General features: G+C 46.9%; 2 protein-coding genes across 3 annotated transcripts; both read right to left on the bottom strand.

The window, feature by feature from the left end:
- Positions 1 to 628: 628 nt before the first annotated feature.
- Positions 629 to 13,806, bottom strand: inpp5l (inositol polyphosphate-5-phosphatase L). Of its 2 annotated transcripts, none has more exons than XM_067228384.1 (16): positions 13,354 to 13,806; positions 10,556 to 10,597; positions 10,307 to 10,407; positions 10,048 to 10,135; positions 7,036 to 7,099; positions 6,277 to 6,380; positions 5,903 to 5,955; positions 5,266 to 5,385; positions 5,041 to 5,125; positions 4,800 to 4,892; positions 4,407 to 4,481; positions 4,121 to 4,194; positions 3,835 to 3,946; positions 3,552 to 3,620; positions 3,366 to 3,456; positions 629 to 2,653 (listed from the first exon to the last, which is right to left on the bottom strand). In XM_067228384.1, the coding sequence occupies exons 1-15, from the start codon at positions 13,411 to 13,413 to the stop codon at positions 3,415 to 3,417; spliced, it is 1,182 nt and encodes a 393-aa protein (XP_067084485.1). In that variant the 5' UTR covers positions 13,414 to 13,806; the 3' UTR covers positions 629 to 2,653; positions 3,366 to 3,414. The 2 variants fall into 2 exon arrangements, with proteins under 2 accessions (XP_067084485.1, XP_067084483.1); XM_067228382.1 differs by having other exon boundaries at positions 3,393 to 3,456.
- Positions 13,807 to 15,072: 1,266 nt separating this feature from the next.
- LOC136933030 (glycerol-3-phosphate acyltransferase 4) lies at positions 15,073 to 27,417 on the bottom strand. The gene is made up of 13 exons (XM_067228381.1): positions 27,288 to 27,417; positions 25,865 to 26,406; positions 23,009 to 23,078; positions 22,624 to 22,924; positions 21,252 to 21,326; positions 21,059 to 21,148; positions 19,098 to 19,191; positions 18,760 to 18,875; positions 18,587 to 18,642; positions 18,375 to 18,460; positions 18,108 to 18,236; positions 16,891 to 16,970; positions 15,073 to 16,785 (listed from the first exon to the last, which is right to left on the bottom strand). Exons 2-13 carry the CDS (start codon positions 26,024 to 26,026, stop codon positions 16,677 to 16,679), a joined length of 1,368 nt encoding a protein of 455 aa, XP_067084482.1. The 5' UTR covers positions 26,027 to 26,406; positions 27,288 to 27,417; the 3' UTR covers positions 15,073 to 16,676.
- Positions 27,418 to 27,772: the final 355 nt, after the last annotated feature.

The raw sequence follows: 27,772 nt of genomic DNA, 5'->3' as shown, positions 1-27,772 counted from the left end.
CTAAACAGCCAGCCTATTCCACCTTGAGAGAGCAGGCTTAATATCGCATCCATTTAAGCCAAAGTCCCATTAATAGGTAGTCTTACATTCTCACCCGGCAACTAAGGAGCCATGGCTCAGACCCAGGGTTGAATCTCAGAACTATAGAACCGAAATATATAATAAGAAGAAAGTGCTTTTCGACACAGTCTACTGCTTATAGGCTAAACGGCAATTTTGCATGGTTCTAAAAAAATCCAGCGTCATCTCATTTCAACAAAGCCTCTCAGGGGAGCTGTAAGGTGAGTCTCAAGGACAATAACAGACAGGACTACAGGGCACGTGCAGCAGCGAGTTAGTTCAGATTCCTAACAACCTAGTTATGATGTTTTGGAATGTCACTGTGCAGAAAATAAGTGTTGCCCGGAAATCAGGGAAGTATGCCAAAGCAGAAAAGCGAATTGTACAACAACTTCTTCCACTTCTGTCACCTAAAAATGTAAATACATTCATTGATTTTGTATTCATAAATACAAAATCAACCGGAAATTGTTTGCAATTTTACGTTCAAGGAAAAACACTTTCTCTGACACATGCAAGGATCTAAGGAATCTGGTAGAATAACTGAGACACACATCACTACTATTAGCGCAGTGACCAGCATTTATTAACCAAACTGGAAGGATTACAAGAATGTAGTGTTTGTGTTTGATCTGAAATGAAAAATGAGGTTAGTCCACTCCATCTAATGATGCCCCTGGCCCTATGCTGAACCCCCACAGCCAGAAGACTCCCTGGAGGCCGTTAGAGGTGCTTGACCACGCCATGAATCAACTACCACAAGTCTATTATTGACAAGTGGACCCATGACACGTACAAATCGACTGTAAACAAAATGTAAGGAAATTTGAGCGGGCTCTGATATCGTCAATAACCTACACTCACAGTGAGTCCTATTTCCGACAACAATTACTTCACATTGATGTACTGCCTGCAAATCAGATTTGTTATTTATGTTTATGTATGTTCATTTTTCAAATTTATTTCAGTTGGTATAGGGATCGTGTACAATGAAATTTAAATTAAAAAACATTAACACAAATGAATTAATTTAGTTATATAGACGACCATTGAATATTTAGAACACCATACGTATTTTGAGACTTCAAATTAGTTCATATTATGAGAATATATTTGCAAGAACAAACAGACAATCCATACAAAACACAGTGCGTGCTACAAGTCCATATATGACTAGAAAACATATAAAAGATATAATCAATAAAACGTAATTAAAACAGAAATAACTCAGTGCTTCAAGATTTATATCTTGTTTTGTTAGGTGTGTGTATTTGCGTGCAGGGTTGGGTATGAGTGTGTGTGTGTGTTTGTGTGTGTGTGTAGTGTAAGTGGCTCCCTTCAGCCAGATGCTGGCACTGTAGCTTGCTTTATTAGAGAGTGATAGGGTCAATGTCATCAGTGATTTGGCAATGAAATAAAACTGAGCGATCTCTAGCTGTGGAACAAACTAGCGGACGCTGCTATGAGGGCAAAGCACAGGGGGCCTGAAGTTCTCAACTTCCCAACTGTTTTCTGTAAGCAAGGAAATCTGTAGACCACTAAAACAGAACAGAAGCCACATAGAGCTGCTCGGCCACTCTTTGTTTGTGGAAATAATCATTGAAACAACAGTCAATGCAAGCCATACAATGTCATAAACGGTGATTGTGAGGCAAATGGATACTGTTAAAAAACTATCTAAGATAACGTTCATAACCTCATAGGACCTTTGTATTCTCTGGACAAGGTTAGCCAGCAGTGCACTGAAACAGCAGGATTAGTTGACTGTTTTTCAAAATAGCTTTATTAGCATGGATATTCTGATAGTAAGCCATCAAAGAAAAATAAATAGAAGAAATAAATGTTTCTGAAAATGGGGGTGAAAGTGTGCTTGAATGTCAGCAGACTGACCATCAATACTTGGTTGAACAAACCCCTCGATGCTTGAGAACCGTTTATCCATCTGAAGTTATGGTGTTTACTTTGCCTTGTGTCTCGATGGTTAACTGTGTGTGTGTACGTGTGTGTGTGCGTGTGTGTGTAAGCCCACGCACGTCCTCACATATCCATGAATCCACTGGAGACAGAGGTGCCACTGTATCATGTTTCCAGAAACAGCCGAGGGGCCTCAACCTTCAGAAGGACTGTTGGGCTTGTTTCACAAAACAACCTGTCCCACTTTCCTCTGCTTCAAACAGGCCCGGAGCAGACACCGCCACTCCCAGGAGCGTCCTCAGAGACCCTGGGCTCAGAGTTCTGGAGATACATGGAGGAGGAGGGCCGTGCGAGATTGTCCATCAAAAAAAAATCCATAATGCTGACGATCAAATCTGTGTGATGTCACCCGAGTCTTGGGAATCAATAATGTCGAGTGACGGAGGAGTGGAGGGGAAGGGGGGTACTGGGATATGATAGAGGGGCGGAGGGTGGAGGGTGGGGAGATGCGGGGGGGACGGGGTCCTGGACGCACAGTGCGTGCGGGTCAGGGAGAGGATGTTTTCCCCGTGAGCGGCTGCTCTCAGGTGGGTGTGGGGTGGCTGGGCTTCCCCTGGTTCTGGTTTTGAGAGTAGTGCTGGAATGGGTGCAGGGCCGACTGGAGCAGACTGGATTACATCTGGAGGATGAGAGAGAACTGTCAGTCATGAGACTGCACCACTAAGACCATATCCCAACCTTCCCATGATAAGTAACAATACAATAAGTTATAAATGGTTAAAAAAAATATCGGGAACGTGAGTTGTTAGTGAGGACAGTAAGGCTGGCCCTCAAGTTGTTATACCCAAGCAGAACTTGATCAGAAGGGTTATACATGAAAACATTAGCAAAGAAGAAGGTTCTTCTATGGTGTTCGGCCTCATTCAGCTGTCTGACTCTTTGACAGGACTTCCAAAGCATGGCTCTCATCATTCTAGCTCCATGCATATCAACCAGTGGCACATCCTATGAAACAGCCATAGCAATGGCAGCGAAACAAAACCAGCGGCCGTAAAAATGCCAATAGACCCATCTAGTTGGCAATGGATGTCTCTCTAGTTGACCGTCTGTCTGGTATCGAATGAACACGGCTGTTAACACGGGCGTAGCCGTGGGCGACAGTGGAGAGGATCCGATACGCATACATCAGGAGCAGTGCGGTTGGTTCAGCCGCATTATGCACAAAGGAGCCAGTTTGTCCCGCCAACACTTCATCTTAGTTCATATCCCCGCTCGTCCAGGCCAGGCCGCACTGCAGCCCTCTGGGGAATACAGCCGTGAGCTGAGCAAGATTACAGGGGTCGCTCTGTCACCGTGACGCCCCCCCCCCCGCCCTCTGAGGACCAGCACACACCAGCAGAACACACAGGGAGTCTCACAGCGTGTGGAGGACGGTCCTGGTCAATGGTAATTTGTCTTCAGTGTGAAGAACAGGAACACGGGCTTTGGAGAGAGACAGAGGAAAACGGCAACTGTTAGAGCAGAGGTTCACCCCGGGTGGCGCTGAAGACAAACGGAGGGCTACATGAAGACGTTACCTTGTGGTCTCCCATGCAGACGTTGGGGCCCAGTGTGTTGTAAACCACACTCCTCTCTCTATCATCTCTCTGGAAGAAAAACACACCAGACATATGAGATCGGAAATCCTATGCTTTCAAATCTAAATGTTCAACTGTTCAGGATTCTACGATGTAAATCCCATGTTCTGTTCTTTCAGAATTCTACGTTCCAAATCTAGAGGATGGTACGATTCTCAATCGATGCTGTACTTCCAAGGCCCTGGTGTGTCTGTGTAGTGCTGGTGCTGGAAGATGGACTGACCCTGTGGATGACATCCTGGGCCGTGTGGGACATGAGGATGCGGTCGCACCAGGAAGGACAACGCGTGTTCATGTACTGCGTGGGTTTAGTGTAGTCTTCGCTGTAAGGGTAGCTGGGAGACAGATGTGGCATTGTGGTAAGATATTTCAGTAGGCAGGTACATCGGTGGCGGCAACACGCAGCTAGTACAGCACCATAAGCTGATTTTCAGGTCGCTGTTTTTCGTACGAGATCCGATGAGATTCGGAGGAGGGCTGTTACTAGGCGACCGCCCTGGGATGCTCACCTGGGCGGGAACAGGATCTCCTCCTCTGTGATGACATCATGGAAGGCGGACACTTCTTTGTCATACTCCAAAAGCTGAGTTAGTAGAAAGAAATGAGTTACCGATCACACGACACTGCAGCTGGCGCTGCCACCCACAAGTGAATATTCCCCACGGAGAGTTTATAATAATAGAAACATATTAGCTATTAACATTAATACTTAATCAGAGTTAATTTTCATCAGGCATAAGCAGGCCATTAGAAGCATGAGGTCAAGACAGAGTGACTGGTGGAAGAAGGTCTCACTGCTTTGCCATTGTCCTCTCTGAAGACAGCCTGGTGCAGGTAGGCAAACAGCTTGGTCTCAATGTGCAGCAGGACCTGGAGGAGAGAGGACAGTGGGCATCAGTCAGTCTGAGGGACGGGGGTCTGGGAGAGAGCGGAGGACAGGAGAGGACAGACTGGAGGAAAGGAGAGGACAGACCGGAGGACAGGAGTGGACAGACCGGAGGACAGGAGAGGACAGACCGGAGGAAAGGAGAGGGCAGACCGGAGGAAAGGAGAGGGCAGACCGGAGGAAAGGAGAGGACAGACCGGAGGACAGGAGTGGACAGACCGGAGGACAGGAGAGGACAGACTGGAGGACAGGAGAGGACAGACCGGAGGAAAGGAGAGGACAGACTGGAGGACAGGAATCACCTGGTGGTCATTGTCCTTCTCCTCAAAGATGATCTTCTCCACCTCATCGCTGCCGTCCTTCACTGTCTGGACATCTGCTGAGGTGGACAGGTTCTGTTCACACACACACACACACACACACACACACACACACACACACACACACACACACACACACAGGTCAACAAAGAAGGAACTGTCAGCTGACCATTTGTAATAAACTTCCTGATCATGTGACCCAACTGTCAACACTTGACCATACTTGGACCAGACTGAGCGTGTCCAGACGGAAGTTAAAGTCTCCAAACAGGAAGAAGGGAAGGGGGGTGTAGCTGCTGTCTGATATCCTGGGAGGAAATGATAGAGAGGTGACTCAAGAGAGTCACGAGGCTAGAACATCTGTTCCTTGGTAAAAAAAATCAACAATAGTATTTTGCATCGTATCTCCACAGAGCTCAAGTGAAGGGGGAGAGGGTGGACCTGTCACCTGTTGATGACATATCTGAGGGCCTTCTTGCGGTTGGCTGAGTAGATGGAAGGGCTGGAGTTGCAGGCAATGAGGTTGGAGGCGTCATGGAAAAGATGGACGTTGACAAGGTCTAGACCTCTGCAGACCATAGGCACACGCACACACACACACACACACACAGACACACGCCCAGACACACACACAGAAACATGCACACATACACAGAATTATTTCATGAATACATGGCAGGTGGAGGAAAACATGAGCCCCTGAAGTGACACTAAACCCTTTTGTCTGGGACAGTGCATGGAAGTACACGTATAAAGTGAGTGTGCGTCTGTCTACCAGAAAGCCTTATCGGCGACTTGTGGTAACGCTAATCCACAAACAAACACATTTGTCTCCTGCTCACCCTCCATTCACCGCTTTCTCAACCTGCCACAGGAAAACAATTAATGTGCATGCAACTGACGAACAGTGTTGACACACTCACCCGCAAACTCCCTCCTTTTGTCTCACACACAGTGGTAGTGACACAGGAGAGCAAACAGTTACCATTGTGCGCCCAAAATCAGAGTGTGTTTGCTGATTGCAGACTTGAGCAACCAATCTTCCTATCTACTGAGTAGCTGGCTGAGTGTGACCGTTAACCTACTGGTTGTGTATGATCCAACGAGTCCTCAGGTAGCCCTTCCTGGACCACTTGAACTGCAAGAGACAACACACAACACCAGGGTCACCACGGTTACGAGCGCAGCATGTCCACCTTAGACAACAGAAGACACCAGGGTCACCGTGGTTACGAGCGGAGCATGTCCGCCTTAAACAACCAGCGGTGTGGCTATGACGCAGTGTGGGCGCTCAATGCTCATTGATTCATCTCTTGTCCTCTGTGTAAATGATCTCGTCTCTTGGTCAGATAGGGGGTCTGACTGCCCCCCCCCCCGCCCAACTCAGTCCCAGTAGACTCATCTGTGCCAACCCCCCTCCCTCCCTCCCTCCCCCACACACACTCACAGAGATACTCACATCCGGCCAGAAATTCTTTGGAAATTTTTCTTTCTCAACCGTGGTTACTCCGTCCAGGGAACCCACATACTTGTTCTGTCCCGATACTGCTTTAAAGTCCTTAGCTAGAGAAGGGGTGGGGTGTGTGTGGGTGAAAAGGGGGGGGGAGTTGTAGGGTAACAGAGTGACAAAACATGCAAACAACAATCAATAAAGTGGTGTAAACCTCATCAGGGTAGCATACGTGATCAGAGGATCCATAATCTGGCCATTAGGCCCTGTTTGGTGTGGACCAATCAGATGGGCTGACACAGAATGTGGCAGGAAAGAATGTTTATGGTTCTTCCATAAGCTCTTTCTGAAGAGCTTTGTCACGGCTAACGTGACTGGACTATGCAACAGGGAAAAAAATCACACATTTGCTTTACATTCAGATTCTTTGCAAATGCCTGTACCAAAATAAGTGCCCATCATACAACAGCATTCAGGAGAATATTTGACAAGTCGTGCCAAGATATGAAACATTGTTTGATTGTAATCTTGACGTTAACTTCCCTTCCAATCATACAAGCAAGATAATAACGACGCAATAGAATAAACATAAAGGAGCATTATCGTAGCTAGGGTTTGGTCATGTTTGGATACGATGTACAAATGACCATGTGCAGGGCATAAATGGGCACCATTTGTCACAGGGCCGATAACAAAGTGACATAAAACCTTTTGTCATTCATGGTCAACAGTGAGGTCATACAAATATGGGATGTCATGCTTTCTTACCGTTAAAATCATACTGGTAGATGTTTTTCAACGACTTATGGATGAAGTACATGCTTCCCAGAGCCTGGGCAGAGAGAGAAAAAAAAAAAACGAAAAAAAAAAAAAACATGAGACTAGACTTAGATTTAGTTGTTCATTGAGTGACTTCGAAAAGTACCTGTGAATGCCATGCCAGGCATATTCGCAGTTCACACATGCTTGTGTGATGTTAAAAAAAATCCAACAGAGGCACACACACACATCAGCACCCAATCATGCCTGACGTGGGTCTGACAATTTTTAATGTACTAACTGCCTGCTCCAGTGATCTGATTAATCATGCCCCCAAGAGATCAATAAAGACAGAAAATTAAAACAATTTAAAAGGTATTAGGCAGGGGCCCCCGCTGTCTGCTCCCCCCCCCCCCCGTCTGTAACTCCAGGACGAAGACGGATCAGCCCCCCCCCCCCCCCCCCCCCCCCGGGGGCCCCGGGGCGTGACGGCCACCAGCCCCACACCTCCCTCAGACCCAGGCATGAGAGATCTCTCCCTGAAGAGAACATTCGTCTCACCCGCCAAACGCCACCGTTCTTTAATAGGCCCAAGCTGTTCCTGTGACCAGCCCCAGTGACCAGCGATTAGGGACCAACTTGTCTAAACTGTGGAGGGGTTAGGGTGGGGGTTGTTATGGCAGATTAATATGGAAAGGTTATCTGGGACCTGTTATTGAGGTAATGGAGTTATACTGCTGCAACTGGAATAGGTGATCTGGACAAAGTTGATGTTAAAAAGAGGGTGGGCAAGCCTGACACTTGCAGGGGGGGGAGGGGGGGTGGGGGTGTAACCTAAAGTTGTTTTGTGATACACACACACACAAACGCACACACCTGCACACGTGCACACACACAAACAGAGAAATGTTCTCCTCGGCATACTCTGCCAAGCACCTATCTTCATCAATCACATTTGTGCAGTGTTTAATAAAAAAATATTGACTTACAAGTGATTTTTTTATCAAAAAACCATTTGTACAGGGGAATGCATGCGAGCTTGCCCATCACTAGCCCCCCCACCCCTTTCCTCACAGCACTTCTCCACACGCTGAGGCCCCCTGCCTCCTCAAACCCACCCCCACCTTCACACCCACTCCTGGCCAGAGAGCTGATGATCCACAGCCAAGAGGAAACAAATGGAAAATCAATCCAGGTGGCACGGGCGAAATGAGAATAAGGCATGAAAGGGAGGAGGGGGGGCGGGGGGGGGGGGGGGGGGGGGGGCGCTACAGTCCACGGAATGGGGGGAGGGGGGGGGCTCAGACACCCCCAGCTCAGGGGAAACATAGCCCCAGCTGTCGGCTCGTCCTCTCCCCCCTTTATTTATTGTTTACAAATGGGTGCGGGATCAATAGTTTTAATCTAGAGTTAAATTGATTGACTTTGGCCTGTCTTCCCCCAACACCTGGCCATTGACTTTCTCCAACCATCTCACACACCTCAGACTGGGCCGACCCACTGACCCCCACAGTCAGGGCTTCTGGGCAGGGTCTCACCTGGGGGGGGTAGGGGTTAATAGCACCAGTAACACTGTGCCACTCTCTGTGTTGTGAGTGGGGGGGGGGGGGGGGGCACTCGCCTAAAACTGACCTGAGTCTACCGCACCTCTGAAGGAAACTTGGACGTGGACTTTTTCTAACGCAGCATTTTTCCAAGTCCGAATTGTTCGTAACACACAAGCCTTGCCCTTGTCTTAGGGGACGACTGGAGAGTGAAAGGGGCCTCTCCCCCCTCTCTCTCCAGTCGTGTGGGGGGGGGGGGGGGTAAAACAAAAGCCAACAGAGGACGTGAGGTCTGGTGGGAGGTGGGTTGACAGGGCTGGAGATTGAGACAGTGTCTATGAGGCCTGACGGGCTCCTCACTGCTCTCTAATTCTCCAGTGCACTGGAGCGCTGTTCAGCAGGAGAGGAGCGAGCCCAGAGGATGGATGAGGATGTGAAACCTGGGCCCAGCTCACAGGCAGTGTATAAACCTGCCTTTAAACACCTCGCCTCTGACTGTGCTCTCGCTGGGTCGCTCTCCAACAACACTGCTCATACTACATCTTTGGGATAGATGTCAGTTATATGAAGGCTGTCACTAGCCAAAGATGTTTTAAAGGTTTTAACTGAGATGACCACAGTCTTCTGGCCAGGGTAAGGTTAAACTTACATTACACTACATCAACAGTCGACAAGCTATGGGTCTATGATGGACTTGTTCATGACAGACAAAAGGAGCTGTTACTCCATTGAGAAAGGTCCCTTTCTTTGACTTACATTTATACATTTAGCAGACGCTTTTATCCAAAGCAACTTCCAAGAGAGAGCTTTACAAAAGTGCATAGGTCACTGATAATAACGATGAGATAGCCCCAAACATTGTGGGTAGCCAAAACATGAAGCATACATTGTGAAAGACCAAATAAGTGACTTCTAAATGTTTCTAAACTGTAAACAGTACCACTGTGCGAGCACAACGACTATCACATCACATGGGTTTGAATGATCCAACCATTTTACAAAATACTTAAGGAAAGCATTGCAATGATTCTAGGCTTCGCAATTCATATTTCAGTTTGAACAAGCTAGTAACAGGAAATGCACTCTCTTTATTTGTCCTTGAAGCAGAGATGACCCAAAATCAATATTCATGATTTTTTGGCCGTAACTGGACATGTGTGCTCTATTATACAATATTTGCCAACAAAGCCCTCTGTTTCTCTGTTAAAAAATATATTGGGTAGCATGGATCTATGAGGAAGCCCAGCCATGCTTATTAGGGGCACAGCTCCATCTTGTGGCTGTAAAGACAAACTACACTCCACAATACAAGTCACGTGAGACGTTTTCAAGCAACTTATTTGAGTACACTCCGACACAGACATGTTAAGGATCACAGCAGTAATGTTAGCCCCATGTGTTACTTGCAATGCTGTAACATACACCAGCCACCATATGAAGTAAAACTAGACCTTGTTAGTCTCACTACAATACTCACAGTGAAACTATCCACTGCCTTGAAATGGTTGTCAACATAAATGCAGACTTTGTCAAAATCCTTCATCTCCTCACTGGTCTCAATGCTCCTAAAGCCAGAAAATGAAATGAGGAAAAGATTTTCAAATTGGTTATTGACAGTAAGTGAAATAGTCATAGTAATAATAGAGAACACCAAACTGTACAGAATTACAACATCTCGTCATTGACGTCAGGCTGTCTTGTTAGATGGACGTTTAGTCATATTTTGGTTTCCGTACCAGAAGAAGTGTTCAGCGTGGCCCATGTTGACCATGTAGTCTTTTCCCCCCACTTCCTGGAAGTGCAACGCCACAAACCGCGGCTTGAGGTTGTGAACGGTCTGTTCCCATGGAGACAGGGTGAAGAAAAAAATTAAATGATCATATCATACTTAACTCACGAGGAATGATGCCGCCTGCACGGTTACAGAGACATCGTCTCGGAGGACCTGTCTCCTCTATTAGCGCGAAGACAGGTCCCAAACTCACCGTGAAGAACTCTCGTAACCACTCACTCTGGATCTCGCTGACCTGTGAATAGAGAGAGAGAACACCTAAGATCAGACATTGCTTAGACCAATGGTTCTCAAAGTGGGATCCCCGAGGGTTCCGCGAACCATAGCCAAGGGGTCTGCAAAATAATTTGCCGTAAATTATAACATTGTAAAATTGTACTGTATCATTAAAAATTGACAAATATATTATAATCTACAGATGGGGACCATTTGCACCAATAAAACAAGCATATTGTGTCCGTTTAAGAGCACATATGCTGAATGGGTGTTACGATTTTGGGGGGGTCCATGGAAAATGTTCACCCCTGTAAGGGTAAGCCTAGTGTCATCTATAGGTCATGTGGGGAGGGGGTTCTCTGGTGGCAAGGAATGCTAAACACCAGTATTTTCAGAATATAATGTTACATCCTAAAGGTCCCTGGTCCCCAAAAGTTTGAGAACCCCTGGCTTAGACACATCAACTCATCGTTAAACCGTGTGCCACAAACCAACAGTTTAAACAAATAAATACAGACAATTGTAAACTAATGTTGCAGGACTCCTTAATATAAATATTTTAAGAGTCCTCTTACTAATGTTCCAGACATCATTCTCTACAGATCGCTGGACATGTTTCATAATAGATGATGACCCGATAGTGAAGGCCATCAAACTTGTATGAGCTCAGCAAGCGAATAAACACAACACCCCTGTCTGGTAAACCATTCTGGCCAATCCTACCCAGATTGGTTATAAAAGGAAGATTTATGTTAAACATTAACTTTACAAGTGGTCTATAAACAAGACTATGGAATTCAGTACCAACGTGTGTATACTTCAGAAGTTTTTCATATGTTTATGAAAAACAAAATGCATACAGCTAAGTTGGGTCACTAACAGAGGTCTGAGAAAATTAAGTATTTGAAAGTTTTTGAAGATCTGCTTGATTTGTGTCACAGTTGTCAATCATGCAGCTGATCAACCGGTTTACAGCCATGGGCTACACAAAGTAAGGTCGTCCAAGTATTTACAAATTGTAAATGGTCCATGTTGGCAGCACACCCAACTGATTATAATCAGACAGCAAGTGGAAAAGTTGAATTTCTGGTCTCCTGGGATTTCCTGGGAAACGGCCAACGGCCTAGAACAGTGTGGCTTCTGCCGGGCCTACAGACAGCAGTGTGACTGGCGTACCTGGGCGCCGGCTTTGCATAGTGTATTTGCATGGCCAAGTGACAGCAGCTCTCTCGGTCACTGACCTGAAGGGAGGGGTGTCTCACGCACAATCCTGGTGTCAGGGCCAAACGTGACACACGGCTAATAGCCTGTATCAAAGTTGCCTAAATGAAAAGCTAACACATTAGCTACTTTATCAAATGGGTGTGGTAGGCCTATCTTTCGACAGAATTTACCAACCGCAGTTTTTATAATGTTACATTAGGGAAAATAAACGGAAAAGGACCACAAGGCACTCTAAAAAGCAGAGACTTATGACTAGGTGCAAGGATGGTTCTGGGAAGGGGGTGCTAAGTAAAGACATAAATAAAACTAGTGTTCTACACCCAAGGCGTTTGATATTAAGGTTTCTTAGCAATACAGTTTTGTGATAGGGAAAGGGTTGACTTTGAGCAATAGGAGTTGTAGCCTGATAATGATTAATAATGGTAATTTACATACTAATTAGCATTCTTACATAATTTCAAAGGCTTTAAAGATGTTTTTAACTTAGAAGAAAATGGTGCCTGGAAAAACATTTGCTAACATTTGTTTATCTAGGCTACGTCTGGGGGGCCATGAGTATAAAACTGCCTGGGGACGATATTCATCTGTTTACATTGTCTCCCACAATGGGATCTGACATGTTTTCATCGGTGCCAGATATGGCAAACGGAAATGTGGTCCTGAGCCAAATTTCCATGAGTCTAGCTCCGTCCTTCCCCGTCACTATAAGAGAAGAAGCTTGGTCGTGTTACAAGCCTGCAAGGCAGGGCTCTTCAATTAGTTTGTAGCTGGGGCCGGTTCTTGAAACTGAGGCAAAGTCAGGATATGAGTAATCACGGTAACAAATAAAGAAATTACAACAACATACTGAATGAGTCAATATATTATATTTTGTAAGTGCATTTTGTAAGTGTATCTGGAAAATGAACTGTCATGATAAAAAGTCGGATGCATAATAATCGGGTTGTTGGTATTTCTGCTGTAGTAGGGCCTACCAACTTGGCGAAGGCCAACTTGCGCAGCTCTTTCGCGGGGATAGATTTAAACAATGCGCTGTCTGTCAATTTCCTGTATCTCACTGCCAGCCGTGGCGCATAGGTAGGTTCTTCTTTGGCGGAACTGATGTGAGAATGACGTTCAACAACTAACCTACCTGAAGAAAGCGTGGGAGTACAAGTGTAGACACGGGCAAGCACTGTGTAGGCCCACATAACGATTTGTATTTATTGATTAAATCAAAAACGTATCACGCGCGCATTTCAGCGCAGCTCTGAGAATGAGGTGACAACAAAGTTACAGGGTCGCATGCAGGCTGTTGAAATGAAATTGCCTTGTAGACACGAGCCTCTATCTTCCAAACTTTTGTTATTGCAAAGTAAAATACTACATATTTGTGAAGGTCTCCGGCCTTTGTCAGCTCTTGGGAGTGAAACATGCAGCGATAAAAGCCGTTTCTAAATGGCATGAATTAGGCAACCATGTGATTTTGGATGCGTCTGAACGGTATGTAACTCTCAGGATGGCTTTAGGGGAAATGCGAAACGAAATACAGGAGCAGAATGTATCACTTACATTGTCAAATAAGGATCCAACATTTGCGGTGACTAGTAAGACGTCAGTGTACGTTTCCATGATAACGATCAAATTCCAGAAATAGTCCAAGAAGGAACTCCAGCGCGAGCTGATTATATGATGTACACTCTAGTTTACCGGGAAGGTAATGTGTTGAATAGGCCTCGATATTTAAAAACTGAGATAATTATTTCCCAATCGCACGCATAGATCATTTTGACGATTTCTGTCTGCTGTTCAAATTTGTCCGCTCATGTAGATGGCGGGGTTGTCGTCTGTCGTCTTCACGCTATTTCCTTGAGCAGGTCTAATCTCCAATGTCGACTGTGGGATCGCAGGAAAGGATTTTCATCTCTCTTCAGTGTAATTGGACTACAGGTTCTTAACGGACTTAAACCTTGGACTGTGCAGCGTCTGCTACTGGCCGTAGAGTTCTCTGTCGGAACAACATAAAGCAGTTGTCAGTGTAATGTCTTGAACTCAGAGCTCCGCCCCGTTATTGCCGTGTGGGCTACTGTACTGTAAGTGTAACTAACCTTGTTGTAAAGTTACAGGGATTTTCAATCAACCATACATTATTCAGCATTGGAATAGTACATTTTAATGTAGCCTAGTTGTATTCAGATTGATGAAACAATTGCATACTACGAATATTCAGACCGTTAATATAACAATGATTGTGGCATAAGCCTGTCATGTTGGAAACATTAATGTTTTAATCTAATTACGATCCAAATTGCGGTTTATGGATTAACAGAATTTTAAAAACTAGGCCTATTTAGGATAGCCTACATTTGTCTAATTATTAACAAATAGATTCTGATCCTAATAGCCTATTGTAACTCATTTACGTTTTGTTTTTTTATTATCATGGGACAGCCTTTTTTTTTATCCAATTGACTTAAATTAACAATCATGTTATTTTCCACTTGGATGCTTGCCCACCTTATTGGTTAAAACCCTCAAGTTTTTGAAGCTCCACATGCTGTAGGTTATACCATTGTCTTAAAAGCTTGTATTGTTGTTCTCTGGTGTACACCAGTGTGACCCTATGCAGTGCAGGTATATTTGGAGACCTACTGTACGAAACCGCACTGGATTGTTCCGTCGGCGTGTAAATGAGGCTTGAAGGGAAACCTTATTGAGGCCTTAGCCAGCCTTTCCATGGTGCTGGCAGTGAGCTGTTGAACCATGGCATGGTTTACACAACCAACCTTTCAGGTTTTCTCCCTGCTTCCTCCTGTGTCTCCTCTAGGCTTTGTGTGTGCTTTATCCCCTGCGGTCAATGCATCCATTCGGAGCCCTTGCAGCTCACCGGGGCTTGAGAATGTCGTGTTGTCATCAGTCGTGAATACAAAACACCCCCCCCCCCCCCCTCCTCCCTAAAGGGAAAAACACTGAAAGGAATCTGAGGTAGTTTGTCACCGCTCGGACACAAGCTGGGTTCTGGACAGGCTCCCAACAGAACCGCTAGCGATAACTTAGCCAAGCACGAAGACGGTTCTGGCGGGGACAACCTGTCCCTGCGTGTACGGTAGACTAATGGGACAGATGCAGAATAAAGAGAACTCTCCAAGAGAAGCCTTCTGCCGTCACCACTACTGCATTCATCGACGTTAAAGTTTCTTCTCAGTTGCCATGGGTACTATCAGAAAGACACCCACGGATCGTGTTTTGTAGGTGACATTTAAACCAATTAAAACTCTGGAAACCTTATTTAAACAGAGGGTTTATTATGAATGATGTCAAGAGCCATGGGAATGACTTGGATGGCTATGGGTCTTCAACAGGTTACCAAGCAATGAGTCAAGTCAACAATACAGAGTTAGCATTCTGCTACAGGATGAAATGCACCGTTAACACCCACATTTGCCCCACTACTGGCAAACTGACCAGCGAGCTGGCCTGCATGCTATTTCCATTTGGCTGTCTCAGTGGGTCCAAAGTCTTACTTTGCCTACTGTTTGTTTGTATACAAAACAGGAATCCTGAAAGGACCCAAGTGAATGCCAGCATCAACAAATCTCAATGCGATCTTTCCAAATCAATCAATTTTGCTCCTCCTGGGAATCTTTTTTTTGTGTATTGGTTACATGTCATCTATACCCTTGCCCGGTACAGGTCACGATGGTAGAACGACCTATGATTAAACAGGCATAGTACAATCTCTCTCGACATCTCCCTGCACTGCCTCAGAACACAGAGAGAACTAGCTACGTTCTCACTCCACCAAGGTGCCGCCAAGCAGGGGGGAAGATGGCAGACGAAAACAAGAGCAGAGGAAGGTCAAAAGGATTTGGCAAGACGATTCCTACAATAGACGAGGCCCAGAGGTCCGTTTAAGAAGGGGAAGTATTAATAAATTATTAGGTTTTGTGGTGGTGGGGGGGCATGTTTATATATTTTACATCACATACATAAGGGGTAACGACACGTTACAACCATGTCGTAACTAACAATAAGTGGAGACGTTAATTGAAATTAGTTTGCTGCTTAGTAAGAAAGCTAATCTGTTTCTGAAACATATGGGGGGGGGGGGGGCTTAGAAAACCTCCCAGTTCAATGGCACAGTAGGAGGAGGGGCGGGGAGGGGGTCTGTAACATGTTTCATACAGAGGACCAGACCCCTATCCCTGCCATGGAGTGACACCCTTCTCCATTTCATAACGTGAACAAATCTCCACATTCCATGGAGAGAAGCACTAATGAACACAGAATCCAGGCTCCCCTGTGCTTTGATTATTGTACATGGGGATTTAAACGCTTGAAACAGAAGTCAACAATAAAAAATACAAACTGAGCATGGCATGAGTGACGTAAACGTGGCAGATTGCAAGACATTCACTTCCTGACATGGTCACCAGTTTCCCTTCAATACACCCTTTACACTATTATGTACCCCACCTCTGTCTCTGGTCATATAACAGCTGCTTAGAACCATTGCAAGAATAACTGCATAACACTAACAACAACAACAAAACATGGAAGAAAAAATTAAAACAAAAAGGGACAAATACATTTGTCTCGCAAAAAGGTGTCCGTCACGAGGGAAGACGCCGCCGTTTTCTCCGCGTGCGCCACAGCGAGAAAGTCCACCGTCGACCCAAGACAACACAGGGAGAGTTAAGCTCGGACTGGAGTGGGACAGTTATGAGGACATGATATGCCAGGCGGAGGCAAGGACCAAGGAAGCAACGGGAGATTCCTGACGTCAAGGGTGGGGGGGGGAGGGGGGAGGTTTCGACCCTCCCGTGGAGAGCAGACCGTCAGTCCGGCAGTGCCCAGTGAGAGGGATCCGCCCCGTCTCCAGACGGGGTTTCTCCTCAAGAACGACTCCGGTCCTCTTGTGTTCCTACGAGCATTTTGCTGTATAGCTTCTGTTGCTCCTCTTTAAAGGTATCTTTTACCTTTCCTCGTTTCAAACCTCCATCCCTAAAAAACAAACAACAACAAAAACAACAAACAAAGAGGTCAAGCAAAGGTCACGACTCATCGTTAATCGTCAAGTTTGCCGGAGCGTGCGACCGCCTTGCTTACCACAGCAGGTCGACCAGACCTCCCTGCCTGGCGATGGCCGACTTCACGCGGTTGGCGAACTGCACCGCATCCTCTCCCTCCTGCTCAGAACAGAGGAGACACAGGGAGTCAGGGCCGGCTCGGACGCTCAGCTTTACATGTACATTTAAATGTTGTCATTTAGCAGACGCTCTTATCCAGAGCAACTTACAGTAAGTACAGGGACATTCCCCCCGAGGCAAGTAGGGTGAAGTGCTTTGCCCAAGGACAAAACGTAATTTTGCATTGCCGGGAATCGAACTAGCAACCTTCTGATTACTAGCCCGACTCTCTAACCGCTCAGCCACCTGACTCCCAGCTTTAACCACACATCACACATCCTGGGGGAGAACCTGGGAGTTAGCACGTAGCATGCTAATACCGTTACTTAAAACGTTGTTTAGAATAGATTCCCTCCCTTTTGAAGTGCATCAGGAAGCTCTCCCTGAAGGAGACTAAATATGGAGGCTAATGATTTTGGCAATGAGATCCCTCATGACCAGGCAGGAGGAGGAGGAGGGGGTGGAGGGAGCTCTCTCGGCCCTCTCTGCTCCAGCCTAAGTGCAGTGGAAAATCCGATCAAAGGGCAGGCCAGGGACCTGATTCGCGGCCCACTGCGCTCATCAGACTCTGACGTTCAGAGAGTGAGAGAGAGTGAGAGAGAGTGACTTGCCTTCCCTTCTGCTTTCCATATCAGTGTGGGGTTTATGTACGGTCAGGGCACTGGGGCCGTTTGGGCCCTGCCTCACACGCTCTCTGTTCTGGGAGGGGGTGGGTGGGTTCCCCTCTCTTTCCTGTTGTTCAGGAGCTGTTCCTGGCTGGCCTGGCATGGAGCGCAGTGGAATTGTAATGGAGGGGAAAAGGTCAACCTGAACCCCACTGGCTAACATCGAGGTCTATGTGCCGAGCCAAACCTTATTCATGATCGCTTTTTCCCCCAACCCTGGAATGACTTGCCCATGAGGCCCAGACACATTAGGGAAATCAGCGAAAGCCACTTTGAATAACATTTCTTTAAAATCAAAAGATGGCCACCGTCACAGCCTCGACGCTGGCTGAGCGGCCACGGATTTGAAATCCCTCTCGAAGTGTCATTTGCATGCCCAAATACAATCCCTGGTGGACCCAGGTAAACAAGCATGCTCTCGGGCGAGGGGGGCAGGTGGCCGGGGGGGGGGGGGGGAGGGGGCAGGGCTGACCTCCTTGCTCATGGGGGGCAGGTACCACACACTGCACACGATGGCCCAGCTGCTCATCATCCTCAGCAGGTAGCTGACCATTCCGAACTTGCTGCTGTTCCAGAAGGCGTCTCCAAAGCGGGGGTCGTACTGAGAGACCGGGGACACGCACAGAAGGGTTAGGAGTACAGAAAAACAGTCTCTTAATGACACACACACACTGTGTGTCTTTTACTTACACACACACAGGGTCTTTTACACACGCAGTGGCCGAGAAGGAGTTCTCACCTTGATTGCTACAGGGTAGACTGTGGAGCCGATTTCAAAGCTGCCCTTTTTGAACATCATGACTGACGTGTTGTTGATGCAGGTACCTTGGGGACGCAACAGCCAAGGACAACAGGACGATTACACGCGACACGTCTTCCAATCACAGCCCCAGTCTAAGACCAGTCACGTTGCTTCATGTGTAGCAGAGCAGATACCCAAAAACAACTTACCCTCGGGGAATATTAAAATAGGAAGCTTGGTCTTGTCTTCGACGTGATCGCTCAATCTGCACCAAACAATATACAGTTTATTAGAAACGCTAAGTCTGATTTCTCATTCCACCGAGGGGGGGGGGGGTTAACAGGGCCACAGTAAACAGAAGCACTTCAATGTGCAACTGCACCTTTTAGCCACCAGGTGTCGGTCTTTTACTTCAGAGCGTTCAAACCAGATGTGAGGGCAGGCCTTCACCATGGACTTCTGAATAACTCCCATCAAACCTCCATGTATTTGACCAACCTGCAACACAATCAAGTTGTAAATAAAACAAAGCTCATGCAAACACAGGGATAAATAATAATCCTGCCAATCCTGTCGTAATTCAAATAAAGTGTAGCTTAGTTGGCTGTTAAGTTTTTGACTTCATTGAGGGTGGTTATTGTTTATTAAATGTTCAACTGCGAGACGGCATCTCTACATCCCTGGCTCTGTGATTGTAGTCTTGCGACAGCATGAAGTTACCATTGCATAGCAGCCATCACTGGCCAGGATGATGACATCGATGGGGGAGGTGTGGTTGGCCACACAGATCCCTCCATTCTTGGGCTTGTTCTCACTGGGGAGACAGAGAGAGACAGGGGAGGAAGGGAGAGAGGGAGGGAGGGAGGGAAAGGCAGAGAGAGGCAAAGAGAGAGGCAGAGAGAAAGGCAGAGAGAGAGGCAGAGAGAAAGGCAGAGAGAGAGGCAGAGAGAAAGGCAGAGAGAGGCAGAGAGAGAGGAAGAGAGAGAGAGAGAGAGGGGGAAAGAGGGGGGGGATAGAGGTTGGGAAAGAAAACAGGAATGTCATCGAACTTTATCAAACACAACCTTGTCGATGGGATCTGACTTGCAGGAGGAAGTGGCCGACAGGAAATGAAAAAATGTTCAGCCTGAGGTCATACCTAGCACAAGACAGGTCCGCTCTTTCCCCTCACTGTAACCAACAAAGACTACAAAAAAGAAAGGGAAGAGAAAGGGTGGTGGAGTTCAAAGGCCGAGGCTGAAGGGCTGGAGTCGGGCCTGATCTGGGAGCATGTTTCAGGTCCTATTACCCCCCCTGGAGTACCCCTCCGTGACTCCATGTATTTTTAGGCCCTCCCAGAGCAGGGCAGAGCATGTGTGTCACAACAGGCCTCTGGTCTGGTGTTGCATGTCCTGAACTGTCGACCGAACACCAACCAGGGCTAATGAGAGAAGTGCAAGATGGGACACAAACTTTAAATGCCACATTCCTGGGAAGTCACTCGTGAATCATCACACCCTAATAATTGTCAAGTCTTGCCGGAGTCGCCCAACTATTTAATGTAGGCGTCAGTTCGGCCAACTTCTCAAGATCTCTCTGTCGCAGAATTTCCTGTTCCGCAACAAGCGTCTGTGGTTTGACTCGTCATGCTGGCAGGGAGAGACTTGGCTCAGACAGTAGTCGAGTCGTCTCATCACAACAGCAGGGAAGGCCTCCAGGCACCGTGTGTCTGACAATGGCCGCCGCCACAACAATGACTGAGCGTCAATAAAATCAATCGTTCGAGGGGTCACCTCGAACTTTCCGCTGTCGAGCTCCGTGAGTCATCTCAGAGCGAACATCAGTCTGACTCTACTGACTCTACCGACTCTACTGATCTGATACAGAGCGGAACAGAGCGAGAACACCCTTCAACTAACGTGGAGGTTTGTTTTGAAAATTGCCGTTTCACTTCCTGTGCTACTTCCTGTAGATCCGTTTTTGGGCACCCCAGAGACAGCTCAGCTCTGAGCCCTGGGCCTTGTTTGTCCCTCTCCCTCTCTCCCCCCTTTCTCCACCCTCTCTCTCCCCCCTCCCTCCCTCCCTCCCTCCCTCCCTCCCCCCCCTCCCTCCCTCCCCCCTCTCTCCCCCCTCTCTCCCCCCTCCCTCCCATTCAAATGAGGGGGAAAAAGCCCTCCTTTAAACATTTCCAAACACCAGATACCACTATCATCCGACGTGTGATGACGACCACAGGCAGATGCATTTGCATGTTCTACTGCTTCCAATGAACACAGTGGGGGGAGCCATGTTAAAAACAGGGGAAGGCAGATGAGTTAAGACCATTTGGAGCTGGGTATCTGTAAGGCTACTACACCTCGTTTGGAATGTGGAGGCCTCATCTGACCAGCCTGAGCTTTTTGTGTGTGTGAGAGTGGTCCGGCCCACAGACTTTTGTACTCTACCTAAGCTGGCTCTGTTCAGCACAGTGGAAGTTAATGTAGACAGTGACTATGCTGGCTCCTAGCTGTCTCCTCTTCCAGGAACAGCTCTTAGCAAGCTGCATTCCAACGGTAAACACACACCAAGTTCTCCTACTTTGTTTAACGGACAGTTTCTGTCTACCGTTTGATCCAAGTCCTATGTAAACGATTTAAACTACAATCAAAATCCCTCCTTCGATGCCCTACACGTGGTTGCTTAACGCGTTTGATGCCGCTAACCTGTCGTGATAGGTGATGATGGCAGTGAGCGCTCGTACGCAGATCCTGTAGCACATCAGGTGAACCTTCTCGCTCAGGAGGTTCTTCATCCTGCGGGGACAGAGGACAGACCTGACACCCGGATTCCACAGAAACACTCAGACTGTTCCGGAAGTTGAACGGGATCAAATACAATCAGGTAAAAAGGTCTCACCTTCCGTTGGGAAGAAACCCGATGATGGAGGTCAGCACCACCAGAAGGCCCACCCCTGTGAAGGCCAGTGTTACCCTGTAGAAGACACACAGCAGCACAGCAGTCACACACACAGCAGTCACACACACAGACCAGTGTGTGGGCTGTGCGTCTTAACACAGAACTTCTATGTTCCAGAAGAAACATCCTACCTACTGCCTGGTCACAGGGAAACAAATGCAGACTACTCACTGCAGGTAGACTATGTTCTCCATCGGTTTATATTCTATTCTCTCTACTCTGTGTCAGACAACCATGACTGTCATGTCAACTGGAGAGACCTAGAGCGGCCACATTAGGCCGCAGTTAAGACAGGTGGCGAGGGGGGGGGCAGACTGACGAGTTTAATCCAGGTGAATCCCCACACGGCTGGAGATGGAGCAGATTACAAGGGCCAATGAGATCCACTACTCGGGAAGGGAGAGACAAATCCCTCCGCTGTGAGGTGAGGAGGGCTGGTGAAACGGGATCCCGAGCGTGAAGCGGGTCACTGGGAGATTGTGTCTTTTCAAGTCCCTAGCTAGGGACCTCTGGGTACCACTCAAGATAATAACCAGCTTGTCCAGGACAGCTTTGGTCCCGCCCTGCTCCCCCTGCTCCTTCAACTCGGTCAGATTGTGTGTCAACCGTATGCACAGCAGAAAGCTAGTTCAGTCGCTCCCTGGATCACAGCACTGGTCTCTGAGGTTGTATGGGTTTTATTAGGAGGAGAGAGAGACTAACATGGCTAGATTTGCAAAACCATTGTTTGCAGGGACATGATAAACAGGAATACCAGCTGGTTAAGGGTTAACGAGTTAGATTTGAGGTAGTATGGAATACAAGCTAGTAAGGAATCCTAGGGTTTAGGTTAGTGGGTGTGTTGTCTGTCTGTCTGTCTGGATGGATGGAGGGATAACGGTGGCCTGGTTTGGAAATGTGTATCTGGACTGAAGCCAGACTGAGTTAGTCCTGGGTCTGTCACCCATTTGTCTCCCCAATCAACTCTCACCCCTGAGGGGGAAACCTCCGTCCTCACTGGAAGTGGACTGGTATCCTGAATGGGGAGGAGAGCTAAGCTAGCTGGTGTACTCAAGTGCAGCGGCTGAAGAGAACCTCAGCTAGCTGGTATATCGCAGGAAGGCAGGGGAGAGGCTAGCTGGTGAGAGATGCTAGGCTAGCTGGTGAGAGATGCTAGGCTAGCTGGTGAGAGGCTAGGCTAGCTGGTGAGAGAGGCTAGGTTAGCTGGTGAGAGAGGCTAGGCTAGCTGGTGAGAGAGGCTAGCTGGTGAGAGAGGCTAGGCTAGCTGGTGAGAGAGGCTAGGCTAGCTGGTGCGGGAGGCTAGCTGGCGTACCTGAGTGGCAGCAGGAAGCCGTAGCGTATGAGCACGCCCAGCCCCCACATGACGGTCAGCCTCAGGCTGATGTGCTGGAAGTTGTTGTTGCTGCGCGTCAGCAGGTTCCAGGACTCCAGCTCCTCGGCGGAGAAGCGCTTGATCACCTCGTCATCCATGATGCTCTCCACGCCCCGCCGGCAGAAGTAAAAGATGTCGGACATCTCGAACTCGGAAGCGGAGTCCAGGTCACGGTTGCTGCCGCTGCGTCGGATCTCTTTGATCTCCTCTTCCAGGGAGGTGGGCTCCTTGGCAATGATGGCTGGACGGAGCAGCAGGACATTATGGGATGGTGTCACACACAAACTACACACAGCCCTCCCACAACACACACACACAAACTCACCATTAGAGTAGGGCTTGTATATGAGATGATTATTTTCTTTTGCTCCTCTCTCTATCCTCAGCGTGGCCCACTAGATGGAAAACAAAAGAAGAGTTTTAGAGCCAAACTTAAAAAGATTAATATCTGATTAAACTCAATTTGAAATCTAGACATTTAAATCCTTAAAAATGGAAACTCTGATTAATAATATGCTTACCCCATCTATGTATTTAATAGCAAACTGATAACAGCAGATTATGAATATAGCTATTTCACAGACGTGATATAATGTTGAAACTGTAGATCTGTACTATATAGAGCAGTGTGGCACTTAATCCACACGACAGGCAGCCATCCGCCTGTAGCCTTTCCCCATTCCACAAAGAGTTTCTGAGAAGGAAGGCCCATCACTTCCAGAACATTGACTCAAGTTCAAACGATCCCCGAGCTCTCAAATAACTCCACGGCCAACATCGAAGAGGCCATTTCATTAGTTTCCTCTTCAATGACAGATTGTCTAGCCTTACATCCAGACTTAAAAGATTGTGTTATCCATGTGTACACCTAAAGCTAAAACAAACAGGCTTGGCAGGACTGGGAGCCAGGGAAAAGGACAGAATGTTCTCCCTTCCCTTAGCAACAACAAGCAGAGCACAGGGGAAGCTGTCTAACCTCCTGGGGGGTGGGGGAGGGCAGGAGCTCGGAACCTTTCACGCCAAACACAGGCACTCGGCTGAGAGCTAGTTCCCACCACGGAGAGAGCACCCCCTCATTACAGTGACGGATGGTCAGGGGAGCAGGGAGCTGAACACACAGTACAGCCCAGTATTAAACACATCGGTCGACAAGTACCATCTGCTATTGCACTCCCCATACATGCTTCTGGGAGACGACACGCTTCTGGAGTTGGTTAAGAGGGGACCTATATCCCAAAAATGAAAAGGATGTCTGTTCATTCTGAAAATGAGAGAAATATGCGTGTGGAGCAATATACTTTGGTCACATGGTGGCTGGACCCAGTTGTTCTCGTGAGAACCCATTCGCAACACCAGCTGGATAATCCAGTAGTGAACATACAGGTCCTTGTTGATCACAAAGTCTAGCTGTTACACCTGGGCATGAAGCTCAATTTAATACCAGTTTGGGTTGGGTAGAGGAGGAGAATGTTTAGCCATGCTGCCTGCTTAGTAGAGTGGAAAACAGAGCCAGAAAACTGGAGCAAGGTAGAGCAGAGCCAGACAAACACACACTGTGCCAGAGCAGGAGAGGGTGTGTGGTAGCAGAGGCTCTTACATAACACTCTCCAATAAAGGATGAGTGTGTGAGTAGGAATTCGACATATGGCCTTGTTTTTGCCTCCATTCTAACTCGCCAGAAAAAGCCATTATACTTCCGTTTTCTTCATATTCTCGTTCCATAACTTGCTCCGGATGTAGTGGAGTCTGTTCTGAAGGTTTGGTGGGTGGACGTAAGAAGCTGAGCTTGGCTGACTGGCGTCTGACGTAACCATAGCTCTGCTCGAGGACAGACTTACGTCTCAACAGTAGGCCAAGATATCTCCTCAATCCAACTCACACATCCAGGTCACAGAGGAGTCAGTCCAAGCTCACATGACCAGAGGTCTAAAGCAGGGCATGCATGTATTATACATCCTACCTCCTATGAAACTAATCTGACAAGAACTAATGATGATCTAGTTAAATCCGTTATGCAATGTGGCTGTAAAACGAAATATAAATGAAAAAGAGAAAATGGTGGTCTTTTTCAAGACACAGCCAAGACATTTACCATGTCCATGTGATCTGGCATGCAACTGCCATTTTTTCCCCTCCATTACCAGTACTCTCTGAGGTGTGAGCTATGATTCCATTAATATCCGAGACCCACTCTTTCTCTGGTTATTTCAGGTAACAGATCTCCAATCTCGAAGGGACTGATAGGAAAATGCTGACACACCGGCCGCTGACACAAACGAGAGCAGAAAAAGAGAGAGGTTGGATAACCTTCTCTAGTTTTATCCTAGGTTCTTTTTTTAACATAGTGGGGAAGCGAACAATTATGGACTACTCCTTGCCCCAGTGTCTAGAATACAGGAGGAGCAACAGATGCTTTCGGCTGTGCTGATTGGGCGCCAATCAGAGAACACGGCCAGAAATAGACAGTTGATGAAGCGGGTCTAGTCAGTGCAGATTCCCCGCAGTCGCTTCGTAAATCAACTGGTTTTCTACATGAAGACCTCCTGTTAAGTGGACAGATACACCCCAGGCCAGCGATCTACTCTCCTGATCCCAACTACTTAATGATCCGCTGGCTAACACGAAGAACCAACCGTATCCCCAAAATAGTTTCAAAATGTAATGTTGTAAATACGGACAGTGGGCAGTGGCCAACTAACAAAGTCTCTTCCGTAGTTCTATACTGACAATAAAATATATTATATTTGACTTAAGGGTGTGCCTACAAGTCCTTCCCATCTGCGTCAACATTAGTAGACAGACAACCCAATGACTGTAGATACAGGCCACAGCTAAAGTTAATAAAGGATTGTCCCAGTCCTGTTCACAGCTAAAGACCTCTGACAAATGCCAAATAGAGGTGGGGAGGTAAGCAAAAGGTGAAAACAGTACATTGTGAATAAAACAATACAAGGATCATCTCAAGCTAAAGCTTATGGGCAAATGATGCACTGTCTAAAAGAACGCTGCATGTCATTCGAGAGCAGGCCACAGTCACAGTAACTCCCTCTTCCAGAAGGTCTATGTCTCCCTCTATTAGGATCTGTCATACATGTGTAACAACTTAGATACTTTACAGTTCCTGTACATTTCCATTTAGAGCAGCCTGAAGATGAGCCCTATTCCTGTCACCCCTGCTCACCTCAAAGATCTTCAGCAGAGTTTTCATGTACAGCCGGCGAATACCGAAGGACACCCCAAAGATGGCGGGCACGATGATGAAGACCAGTAGCAGGGTGAACCATACCGTGAAAGAGATTCCCAGGAGGATGCAGAGGAGGTTGTCAAAGGGGAAAAAGAACATCTTGCCAACCGGATGGAAGGGGAGGAGGTAGTGTATGCTATGGAGAATATAAAAGGCTGGCCAACAGCTAGAGGGGTGATGGGTCACTTCTCAGCCCTATACAGCCTCTGTCTCTGTATGGAGGGGCAGGCCTTCATTAAGGATCCCGAGAGACCAGAGTCCTCCTCATGTTCACCCTCTCTGGGGAAGTCAGCATCTTGTTAGTGTAACTCCAGGCCTCCTCGGTACATATAGAGTCTGTGTGCTAGTCGCTTCAGATGAGAGATGTCTCTCTCGTCAAAACAAAGAAATCAAACCAAATACAATGCCACTGCAACATCCTCAAGGTGTTAAAGGTGTCAATGGCTCATTCCAACCCTGTCTGTCGTTTAGCATAAGCCCTGGGGAAAACACAAAAACAAAGTTACTCAGCTAATAACATTGTGTTCTGTTAAGTTGTTTCTCTTTTAGTGTTATGAATCTATAGCTCATAAACGTGGGAATGTTGTTTTTACGAGAGATGTGGCTGGGTCAAAATAACCCTTCATATCAACCATGTTTCCCAAGGGTATATTAACAGTCTGCCCTTCATTCCATACAGCTGCAGCTGAGATCGTTCTTCACATGCACTTGTTTTGACAATGACATTTATTGTGCAGAAATCACCATTGGCGTTTCACATGCGGCTAACGTTGCTGGGCTAGCTAGCCGGAGTAGTGAAGTTAGGACTTTTGGTACTAGCGAACACACTACTCATCGTTAGTCCTGCGTACAACGGTATTTGACATTTTGCGAAAGACATGACTAAACTGGTTACACAGCTGATCTAGCTTTATTGAACAACAGTTAAAACCACCCAACCGAAATGATGACACCCTCCAGATTTAAGTCACGACTACGACCACTACGTCGTTAGCCCACAATCACCATACGACAGTTCTATTTCGAGCTGTGGTGTGGCTGGAGCGGTAGCTACTAGCTACCATTAGCCATGTTAAAAGATGATTTCACGCACTGTTGATTGATAACTTTGGCTTAAAATGTAAAAAAAAAAGTCATATTAGGTTAGGTACTCAACTATTCTAGCTAGCAAGCATGTTAAATGTGCCGACTAGCCATCACTAGCTAGCTAGCAAGAGTAACAGTTCCAGTTACGAACCATCCAATAGTACAGTACCAGTACTGTAGCGAACTGCTGGCTTCAATAACATGCACTGGCAGTAGATAGCTTCTTAGCTTATCCGGTGACTAATTATTGTTAAGTAGCAATATCATTGATTACCTTACTGGTCACAGTATTGGTTGCTCCGATCACTGACTGTACTCCGTCTTTGTGTCCGGCGACTACACTCGCATTGTTGTCTCAACTCCACCCGGTGGATAACGGCCTGGCCAGTAGCGTGGATGTAACGTGAACGATGATGCTGCGCATCAGATGTTCATCCCCGTCCGGGGTTTTGCACACCCTCCCGTGTAGTCATGCGTGCTTGCTCAAAGCTGACATCTGGTGGCGAAATGTATGAACATAATCACCTTCCTAATGTGTGAACCGTACAGTATATGCCGTAAACCAGAGGTTTTAGGTGAGACCTGTACAGTCGCAAATCGCATGATTATCATATGAATACAACAGAAATCTTTAGGCTGTCAAATATATCCCCAAATAGATTATTTTCAGGACAATTCTCTTTTTCAGTTGTTCTTTATATCTTTATTTATATTACATACAAGTGTTTTCCATTGTTACAGGTATATTACTGTACAGAA

Source organism: Osmerus mordax, chromosome 24 (genome assembly GCF_038355195.1).
Source record: "Osmerus mordax isolate fOsmMor3 chromosome 24, fOsmMor3.pri, whole genome shotgun sequence".
In the NCBI taxonomy this organism is placed as follows: Eukaryota; Metazoa; Chordata; class Actinopteri; order Osmeriformes; family Osmeridae; genus Osmerus; species Osmerus mordax.
This window is presented reverse-complemented; position numbering and strand designations above follow the sequence as displayed.

Excerpts from the sequence above, each read along its gene's own strand:
- inpp5l (XM_067228384.1), bottom strand. The coding sequence starts at position 13,413 with ATGGAAACGTACACTGACGTCTTACTAGTCACCGCAAATGTTGGATCC. Across the intron at positions 10,136-10,306 it reads CACGCTGAACACTTCTTCTG|GAGCATTGAGACCAGTGAGG; the intron begins GTACGGAAACCA and ends TTCTGGCTTTAG. Across the intron at positions 6,381-7,035 it reads CTACCAGTATGATTTTAACG|CTAAGGACTTTAAAGCAGTA; the intron begins GTAAGAAAGCAT and ends CCCCTTCTCTAG.
- LOC136933030 (XM_067228381.1), bottom strand. The coding sequence starts at position 26,026 with ATGTTCTTTTTCCCCTTTGACAACCTCCTCTGCATCCTCCTGGGAATC. Across the intron at positions 18,876-19,097 it reads GTGATGGCTGCTATGCAATG|GTTGGTCAAATACATGGAGG; the intron begins GTAACTTCATGC and ends ATTGTGTTGCAG. Across the intron at positions 18,461-18,586 it reads TATTTTAATATTCCCCGAGG|GTACCTGCATCAACAACACG; the intron begins GTAAGTTGTTTT and ends TGCGTCCCCAAG.